Source organism: Sinocyclocheilus grahami, unplaced genomic scaffold (genome assembly GCF_001515645.1).
Source record: "Sinocyclocheilus grahami isolate Dianchi unplaced genomic scaffold, SAMN03320097.WGS_v1.1 scaffold1005.1, whole genome shotgun sequence".
NCBI classification, from domain to species: domain Eukaryota; kingdom Metazoa; phylum Chordata; class Actinopteri; order Cypriniformes; family Cyprinidae; genus Sinocyclocheilus; species Sinocyclocheilus grahami.
Window position 1 is genome coordinate 318,370 of NW_015506184.1, and position 10,443 is coordinate 328,812.

Here is a 10,443-nt window from a genome sequence, read left to right on the forward strand (position 1 = left end):
GGGGGGGCGTGACCAAAAAAGTTTGAGAACCACTGATATAGATACTCTTAAGGTGTTATATGTATACTTTCAATAAATTAGTCTTTACATAGTTTCTGAATACTAATTAGGCTGACTAATTTAGAAAGTTTTCAGTTTTGTTTGTGATCTTAAGATGTAATATGTATTTGTATTCTTTCTGTTTACACTGTTGTATGCTCCTCTGTTATAGGCCATGAGGAAGAACTCTATCATGCTCACAGAGAATAGAGCTCAGTGCTGCTAACTGGGAGAGCAGCTGGAAAACTGGAGGAGAACAGTTGAACACCTATTAATACAGACGACTGTATTATTTTTCTGCAAGAACCACAACAAGCAAAGACAATGATGAGCACTCTGAGCAAACAACAGTCAGACGCTTGATTATGCACTGCACTTTACCGAGTTCTTCAACATGTGATGCTGAGCATTTACTGTTTGTAAAACTACGTTCCAATAATGTTGTGACTAAACATTTATAGAAGGTCATCACAGAACTTTTTCTGTGTTTTTAGAGAATGTCATCCTACCTTTTAGAAGAATGTTCTAAGAATAAAACTAAAACTAAAAACTTTATAAGAATGCTACGGAATTGTTGTTATCATATCTTTTGAGAGAATGTTCTGGGAACAAAAATAAAACTACCCGCTAAAAACATTGTAAGAATTTTAGGGGAATGATGTTCTAACAATGTTATCACTAAACATTTTTAGAATGTTTGAAGAGAATGTTATCCTACCTTATAGGAGAACGTTCTGCGAACAAAAATAAAACTACCCGCTAAAAACATTGCTAGAACAATCCATGGTAATGTTCTTAGAACATTTTTAGAACAAAAAAAATCTAGCTGGGATGTACAGCGATTTGGGACCGTTATTATTAACTGTTTACATGGTCATTAATCATAAACAATGAGACAAGGAACATTGAAAAAGAACAATGGAAACCATTCATGTGAATGTAAGTCAGCTTCATTCTTTTAGATTGGGAGTAATTCAGACATGCCCCATTGAGCTAAATTCAATGAAATTCATCAGAACTAAATTAGATTGTGTTTGTCCAACAAAATGAAAAGAAACAGCATTATCCCATATCATGACAGCATACAGCAGATATGTACACTCAATTTAAACTCATATCATTAAATTAGAAGACTAGATGAAGTGTTTCTGACTTCTGACAAAGATGCAAAGGTTACATAAAAACACACAAAACTATGTAAAACCGAATAAATCATGTATGACAAAAACACATGGTCATATTAAAAATATGTTTTTTTTGGATTGTAATCCAAACAATCTTATTAGCAAATCGCTAATAAAGTGATAAACAATGTACTTACATGCTTTGTTGATGCACTGTCTGTTACTGAAAGTGCTCGAACAGCTGCTAGTTTCCGCAGGACAATAAATACATTAAATAAATAAATAACTCCAACTATACTTTAGTTTATTTGTAAACTTTTGTGGTTACTGAAATGCTGTTTGAAAACACTGTAAAATATAACTTGGGTATGAAGAATTAAAATACCAAAGCTTACTGCAATATACTTATATTCCAGCTATCTACTCCTGGGAAAGGGAAGGTCTTGCTGAACCTGATTGGGACGTGGTATGGATCAGATGTTTCACTGCTTCTAAGAATCTTGCTCATCAGATGATTCATTATAAATGTATCAACAGGTATCACTCCCAGTATACTATACAAGATGAAAGCTAATGCTAATGCTTATGTAATAAATATACAGTTGGTTCGTACTTGCATATGTTTTGGGAATGCCCAGTGTTGGTTCCTTTTTGGAAATGTGTATGTTTTGTTCTTTCGGATTTCCTGCACTTGGATATTCCTCGAGATCCCCTGCTTTTTCTATTGTTAGACGAATTCCATTCTCCAGCTGAATGCTCATCAAAAAAGGACCTTATCAGCTGCAAGTACTGCTGCCAAAAAGACTATTTTGAAGTTATGGATAGAACCATCCATTCCCACAACTTCTACCTGGCTATCATACTTCAGAGACATTGCCTTGCTGGAAGGTACCACTGCCAGGTTCAACGGCACAAAAGACAACACTATTCGGAGTTGGGCAAATATTGCTGTGATGTTGCTAGATAGGCTGGTAAGTTGACAGTACTGCTATGCATATCTGAATTGTATTTCTCTCATTTTTCTTCTTCTCCTTTGGTACAAGTGGACAGCTTCATGGCATCTGTTTGTACATAGTTATCTAGAACTGTGAATTGTGATATATGTTTCTGATGTGAAACTAAATCTGAATAAAAATGTTGATCATAAAAAAAAATACCAAAGCTTCCCTTACATTCTCCTTACAAGTCACCTGTTGGACATTTCCATCAGTTTCACGATGGCTGGTCTTACTAAATCGCATTAAGCATTATTATTAACTCTACATGAACTATCAGGCAAAAAAAAAAATATTGCTGTGATGTTGCTAGATAGGCTGGTAAGTTGACAGTACTGCTATGCATATCTGAATTGTATTTCTCTCATTTTTCTTCTTCTCCTTTGGTACAAGTGGACAGCTTCATGGCATCTGTTTGTACATAGTTATCTAGAACTGTGAATTGTGATATATGTTTCTGATGTGAAACTAAATCTGAATAAAAATGTTGATCATAAAAAAAAATACCAAAGCTTCCCTTACATTCTCCTTACAAGTCACCTGTTGGACATTTCCATCAGTTTCACGATGGCTGGTCTTACTAAATCGCATTAAGCATTATTATTAACTCTACATGAACTATCAGGCAAAAAAAAAAAATAAAATAAAAATAAAAGTACAAAATTAGAGTAAAATGTACAAAACATTTCATGGTTCACAAAAAACAAACAAAAAAACAACAGTGCCACCACTGGTGACCAGGGCACGTTCAAAATGACTAATAATATCAGGGAGCTAAAAAAAGAGGGGGGTGGGGGGTGGGGGGTGGGGGGAGTGTGTTGTAGGTTACTCCATGCATTCTGCATTTAAAGCAGAAAGATATATTTCAGATATATTTCTTATTTACTGCCAGCAGCAGATAAATTCACAAACACAAAACAGATAAGCAACAAGATGCCACAAAATCATAACAACCACAGAAATCAGTCTACTTTCTTTATTTGTGCAGTATTGTTTCTTAAAACATATTCCATGCTCCTTATATATTTGTCTATGTTATACATGGTTGACATATGGTTATAGTGCTGCTTTGTTGGGTTATTGTGACAAAAACTTGTGAACTGTAACTTAATTATGTCTTGATAATTAAATGTCGAAATGTTAAATAATTGTTAAATGCTTTTAATGCTGTCATCTTACTATAATAAAGAGAAGAGTCATGCATACGTGCAAAAAGAGAATTAAGAAAATTAAGCTGTTTATTCTCTTTTTGAAATAACAACAAGTGGGTGTGTACTGATGGTGGAGGTGGGGCAGAGCTCTACATCGTCCTGTCCTTGGTCATTTTCTTCACTGTGTCTCTCTATTTGTCCACAGAATAACAACAGCCGACTTGGGCAGCGGTCACATTTTCCACTAATGCAGCAGTCATGAATACCCACAACAGCAAGTGACAAGGCACTGAAGACAGAGATCACAACATAACCTGCATACTGAAAGAAGAAAAAAACATAGTTGAATGTATGTTGTGTGTTTTGTACGTCAGATGTAATTCATGCAATTTACCTGAGACTGATGAATATATTTGCGCGTCAAATCTTGTAACTCTGTCACATTTCGCAATCCTTCGATAGGTTTACACCACGACATGTTTTGATAAAAATTAGAAACATAAACTCCGTTCCATTTTGTCATGGCACAAGCAACATAATCACCATCAAGTAACAACATGAAGATCCACATTACAGGTGGAATCAGACAGGATATGAGAGCTTTAGGCCAGTTCTGCTGATTATCATCATATGCTCCTTTGGGGCAATGAAACCATCCATATCGAAGAGGCCTTAACATGTGGAACATTATAACCAAGGCAAAAAAAGCAGGTCCGATGAAGATGGACACTGTTAGCGTTGTATTCTGATCAGATCTGCACGGGCACGTGAAGGTATGATTAATCACAACCATAAATCCAAATAACAAAACGCTCAGTGTAACAGAGCCGAAGGCAGCAAAGGTTTCCAGGATTTCTCTTTGTTTCTGTAGCAATGACATCTTCTGAGATGATTGTGGCTGCTTCTATCTCTCTTATAGTCTGTAGTCCAGTTCACAAGTGCACAAATTCTGGTCAGATGCCCTTTAATGAAGAATATAAAAAAATATTATTAATATCAGCAGAATGAATGAATATGTTTTGAATATCAATGGTGCAAGGAACATTTAGCACAACAAAAATGAAAAAGGTATATCTAAATGCTGGGTCCCACTTTATATTAAGTGTCCCTAATACCTGTGTACTTACATAGTAACTAGATGTGTACATAGTACGTAACCACAGTGTAAGTACACGTCCATTTTACACATTTGTACTTACTCAAACCATCCTGAGGGTTGTTACATGTGTGTAGTTATAGAAATACAGGTGCATCTCAATAAATTAGAATGTCGTGGAAAAGTTCATTTATTTCAGTAATTCAACTCAAATTGTGAAACTCGTGTATTAAATAAATTCAATGCACACAGACTGAAGTAGTTTAAGTCTTTGGTTCTTTTAATTGTGATGATTTTGGCTCACATTTAACAAAAACCCACCAATTCACTATCTCAACAAATGAGAATATGGTGACATGCCAATCAGCTAATCAACTCAAAACACCTGCAAAGGTTTCCTGAGCCTTCAAAATGGCCTCTCAGTTTGGTTCACTAGGCTACACAATCATGGGGAAGACTGCTGATCAGACAGTTGTCCAGAAGACAATCATTGACACCCTTCACAAGGAGGGTAAGCCACAAACATTCATAGATTCTTTTGCATTATTTTGCGAATATATGTGGCCTTATATTGACTCCATACATATCCTTCCAACTTTTGCTTTCCTTCAATATCTTCATTTTATTGTTATTATTGACATTTGTAACACTTTATAATAACTTTCATTAATAAAAAATTAACAAACATTATGTAATGTTTAACTAATCATTACTTAATATATATATATATATTCACATATATTAATCATTTATTCATGTTTTTGCAGTACCCAATCTAAAGTGGAGACTATTCATCATTTGTAAATGTTTATAAACATTTACTCATTTTTAGTATTATTGGCACTGGACTTTTAGCTACTTTAACAATGTTTGTGTAAAGGGTGGTTAGTTAGGTTTAGCTAAATGCTTGGTAAATAAATATCACACATTGTAATTTGGGTGCAAAACATGTTTTTATCATCTCAACACTTATATTAGTATACTAGTGTGTATCATTAAACAGAATATTCCTTGAGTCATACATCAACAGGAGGGGGGGAGAAATCTTCAAGAAAATACTTAATTTATCATTTATCAAAACAACGCAATATAAACAGATTACTATCAGGCAAAACGATTCAATCAAATTGACCCCTGACCCAACCTTAAACCTACCCATACCACCAAACCTGTCCCTAACCCTACCCGTATCACACCTCAACAGCAGCAAAGGTGTTGTGCATTAACAAAATATTTTAATCATTGTATAACATCTGTTAAAATCATTCAAGATGTGCATGATCATATGAATTAGAAGTTTAATGGCATTTGTAAGCATTTTAATTTACATGAAATGTTAATTATTAGGTAATGTTTAATACATTTATTAGTAAACACTTACAAACACATTATTTCATGTTTCTAGATATGTGAGTATATATGAACCATTGATCCATTAAGTATTACATAATGTTTGTTAACGATTTATGAATGAAAGTTATTATAAAGGGTTACCTTGACATTATCGTTAAGTATTATAATATAATATAATGTAAGTATTTTCTCACCACCCTCATGCTAACTTGACTACTTCAGAGAGCATAAAAATACATTACAATCATTTCAAATCAAGCCAATAGCCGTGGTGCATAAATAAGGACAAAATCGACTTGCTTAATATTTGCCTTTTCCTGAATCATGCCATAAAATCATAAATACCGGCCTACCTGCAACAAGTTCGAATTCACTTTGTTTGCAACTACGAAAATCTGCTGCACAGAGCTCTATATATGTGTGCATGTGTTTTCCATTTGTGAAATGGGTAACCAGACACTCTTTTCACCACACTTCTTTTTTCTTCATGGAACATTTGGCAGCAGGCATGTTACGTATTAAGCAAAAAATGTGAAAATCTCCATGCCATGACAGAAGACGAGGCCAGATGTTTGGCTGATTCTATGTTCTATTATTTTGTTCAAATAATCATTTTAGCAGTTATTTAGATCAACACTTTGTCACACATAACATATACATATCACTGATAACCGATAACACTTATATTGAACAACATCACTGTCGGTGCCAGAAGAGCAGGTCCAAGAAAGATGAAGCTGATCAGTATTGTGATAAGGCCTGGTGTACACAGGCACGAAATTTCCCGAACCATTAACAGTTCCAGTCCGATTAATATAATGATAAATGGCAATGTGTCAAATCCTGGAGTTTTTCTGAGCTGTTTTTCCAGGTCCTTCGCAAATTGTTCTGGCAACGGCATCTTCACCAGTGTAAAAGCGGTTAATTTGATGAGGCTATTTGTATACGTCTCTTACCTTCTGTTGTAAGGAAATGTCCTCCGTTTCTCCTGAAATGGAAATTATAGTGGACCTGTTAAACAAGGATGCAAATAAAAATTATTCTACACACAACATAAATAAGCCATATGCAACTAAGTTACGCTACACATTGCAATAACAACTAAATGCATTGAAAATGGCAAGAAAACCCATTTTATTTCATAGTTCTTGGTCCAAAATCACATTAGGTGTAGCTATATGTATTAAACCAATAAATGTCCTTCATTTCCCCTTACACAACAGCAACCTGTACGATTGCACAGTGCAATATCAAGCTAGTTTATTTTATACTTATAAAACACTTCAACCCAAAGTGAAGACGGACCAATATACTGTGTACATAGTTTTGTATAAAAGTTCTACATTTAATACATTTCCAGAAAATACAAGCAAACCGGACGTACAAATCAACTATAAAATTATAAAACTTCTTCTTGTGTACATTTGCACAGAGAATGTGTTTTTTTTTTCTTCAAACAGGGCATTACAAGTGTCCCGCGCGTGTAATTTCACAACCAGTGAGTGAAAGTGAGTCTACATTGTGACAAAATCCATTTTCAGTCCTTTTAGGTGCTTAAAGACATTTGCGATATGAAAATGAAATCACATGTTTTCAAGTTGTACAGTTGCAAAAACCATCGTGGGTTGGTTTCACTTTCGGATTCGACTGCATATTTGAAGCGCCTGGAAACACCGGTCAACTTAAAGATAAACATATGCAAGAAACATTAATGAGAGATATCAAAAATAAAATCTGTGATGAGCATATGATGCATTTATTAAATAAGTGTCTCTTTTTTTCTAATACTGCTAAATGTAAGAGGCAACTTGGGAATATCTAGGCATTGGCGATCGTTTCACCAACAGCAAAACATATATATATATATAGTGTGTAGGTAAATAAACCTATATAAAATTATCTTTAAATGTATATAAAGCCTTTTAAGATTGAGCAGCTTTGTCCGTTTCATTTTTTCGTATTCGTGTAGTGCATATACAAAGTCACAAAGCAAAGAAAAACACGGCATTTGTCATTTATAAAAAGATATTTTGGTTGCAACAGAAATAAACTAAAACGAAAACCGGCACATATATGTGGAATGCAAAGTGAGATGATTTAACCTGACTGGACATAAAAAGTTTTTATTTTTTTTATACATTTTATACAGATCGTTATAAAAAAAACAAAGCAGGTTGTGGAAAAGCTAGGTTACGCTGCCGTTTCTCGAATTGTCGTTTCCAGTCTCTTTGGGAGTAAATCGCGTCTCATGTCGAGGTTGATGACTGGTTTTCGACAGTGCTGTCCGTCATGGTATGTCATCTTTGAATAGATGGGGTTTGAATAGTTCATGGCCTGGAAAAATACAATGATGTTTTAGCTTGGTTTATTTTCTTAATAACCATAAAACACATCGTATTAAAGAGTTCTGGAATCCACCTGTCCTGGAATGAGTTCCTTTGGAACGTTCTGGATGGGTAAAGTGTGTGCAGTCATTGGGCGCACAGGGGGTAAATTGCGCGGGTCGCTTGACTTCACACACCAGCCCTGAAAAACAAACTAAAACCGTTAAAAACATTGTATATTTAAACAAACTTGCAGATTAAAACCATAAAATAGACTAAATAATTTAGGGAATTCTGGTTCGAACCCAAATTACATATAAAGCCAGAGTTTCAAACTAAATTGCAACAATTCCTTTCGACTTTTGCGAACTCAATTGATTTGAGGGAAAGAAATCGGTCCCATAAGACTAAATGTCCTTGTGGGACACTGGATAAATAAACGAGAACAAAGAAAATGTTCTGTTTTACTAAACCAAGCAAAACACATGGAGACTTTAGACACATAGAAAACCTCACACCATATGGAACAGTTCAGGACATTTCTGGATACTGAATCTGAGCTATCTCATGATTTGTTGTTTTGCTAAATTTGTTATTTTCATTCGTTTGAATGTGGAAAAATCTGAGCTATTTTTGTTAACTTTTAAAAAACACAATTTCATTACTTACGTAATTATTAACTGAAAATAAGATATAGAAAAGTACACTTTTATTTCAGCTAGTTTCATTTTACATTTTCGCTTAAAGTTGACGTAGGCTACTAAAAATAACTACAACTAAAAACGTTCTAGACACATTAAAACTAAAACTAATAGAAATAAATATGTATAGAAAAAAAAATTATAGAAATAATAAAAAAAACTTTATAAATTACCAGCAGAACAAATTTATGAAAAAATGTTATGCGAACTATTCTTACATAAATTGCCATTTTGAACTTAAGAATGTGGGAATTGTTTTATGAATAATTTACACCAATGTTCACGAGAAAGCACTGTCATTTCACAGATTTTGACACATGGTCATTCACAATTAGATTGACTAAAAAAAAGTTAAGACCAACAAATTACGTACCGTATTGACCCGAATATAAGACGATGTTTTTTTCTTGGAAATACATCTGAAAAAACGCGGTCGTCTTATATTCAGGGTCTAGACTTTGGCATGTCAATAATACACCCACAACAATAGGTGGCGCCAAATACAAGTGTGCCATGAAATACGTAATGTAATGCGTGTTGTAAAGATTGCGAGTAAAAACTAAAGAAAAAGAAAACCTTACAGCTGCATGAGTCGTGACTGTCACGTTAGCCTGATGGGACCAACCTCCCTTTGTGATTTTAAAACGTAAGACAGTACCCAGATTTGAAGACTACAGTAAGATTTAACTTCTACTGTTAATAAGATTTTGGTAGGCTACTATTAGATGGATAGCCTGAATGTCCTAATTCAGATGGGCTACCTGTTTTTTTTTTTTAATGGTATATCAAAAAGTGTATATTTTTTAAATGTGATTGTTGGTACATTTGACCAGTTTTTACCATACTTTCAAAACAAAAACTAAAATAGGAAAAATATGCAATATGAGAATAATTGAAGACAAAATGTGTTTTACAGAGAAAAAAATTGATTTGGTTTTTAAAAAGCCTTTTTCCAAAAGGTACATCTGGAAAAATGGGGGTCGTCTTATAATCAGGGTCGTCTCATATTCGGGCCAATACGGTAATTTACGTCAAAACCACTTACAGTTCGTCAGTTAAGTCCATAAAGTCATGTTTAGTACCTTATGAGGGTCAAGGGTAAAGCTGGGATGAAGAAAGCTTCCCACATCTACGTGATTGTCATGGTCAACTTCGTACATGTTATAGGACGGATTCCCGATCTCCACGTTCAAGCCACCATTCGCCATGGGCTGCCGCTGAACCTGCTTACCTCTGTGAGGGGATAAATGTGTATTATCTTTGTATAGTTTTCACAGGAACATTTAGCACACCAGTTAAATGCTGAAGCACAGCTGGCTTACGAGATTTTCTACAGCATTATCAATAAATCAGATGTGTAATGTTCTGATTAGACATCTAATCCAGCTAATTACAGATTTGTTTATGTGTTTACCTTCGACATCTTTTGCAAATAAGGAGTCCCACTGCAACAGCGGCGATAATGCATACAAGAAGAACTAGAGGCACTATTATGGCAATACTCCCTGAAAAAAAAAAGAACAGAAAAAAATAAATGTACTTCACATTTATTCAGGTCCAATTTATTTACATAAAATGGAAGTGATATGAATGCAAATTGAACATACTTTGTATACATTATATATTTAGTGATACATTAAGAGCCGGGGGGGGGGGGGGG

General features: G+C 34.5%; 2 protein-coding genes and 1 long non-coding RNA gene across 3 annotated transcripts in view; 1 reads left to right on the top strand and 2 right to left on the bottom strand.

Annotated features, from left to right (window-relative positions):
• LOC107565500 (uncharacterized) overlaps positions 1 to 432 on the top strand; it is a 2,176-nt gene extending 1,744 nt beyond the window's left edge. Inside the window, exon 3 of the long non-coding RNA XR_001606382.1 lies at positions 212 to 432. This is a non-coding gene — a long non-coding RNA (uncharacterized lncRNA). The remainder of the gene's footprint in view (positions 1 to 211) is intronic.
• Positions 433 to 3,131: 2,699 nt separating this feature from the next.
• LOC107565496 (protein FAM26E-like) lies at positions 3,132 to 6,192 on the bottom strand. Its single transcript, XM_016250735.1, has 3 exons — positions 6,112 to 6,192; positions 3,704 to 4,271; positions 3,132 to 3,630 (listed from the first exon to the last, which is right to left on the bottom strand). The coding sequence occupies exons 2-3, from the start codon at positions 4,187 to 4,189 to the stop codon at positions 3,397 to 3,399; spliced, it is 720 nt and encodes a 239-aa protein (XP_016106221.1). The 5' UTR covers positions 4,190 to 4,271; positions 6,112 to 6,192; the 3' UTR covers positions 3,132 to 3,396.
• A 1,431-nt stretch (positions 6,193 to 7,623) lies between these two features.
• LOC107565495 (low-density lipoprotein receptor-related protein 1B-like) overlaps positions 7,624 to 10,443 on the bottom strand; it is a gene marked incomplete at its 5' end in the record, with an annotated part of 57,686 nt that continues 54,866 nt past the window's right edge. Inside the window, 4 exons of the mRNA XM_016250734.1 lie at positions 7,624 to 8,092; positions 8,177 to 8,296; positions 9,866 to 10,016; positions 10,198 to 10,288. Coding sequence (XP_016106220.1) covers positions 7,949 to 8,092; positions 8,177 to 8,296; positions 9,866 to 10,016; positions 10,198 to 10,288 — 506 coding nt within the window. The remainder of the gene's footprint in view (positions 8,093 to 8,176; positions 8,297 to 9,865; positions 10,017 to 10,197; positions 10,289 to 10,443) is intronic.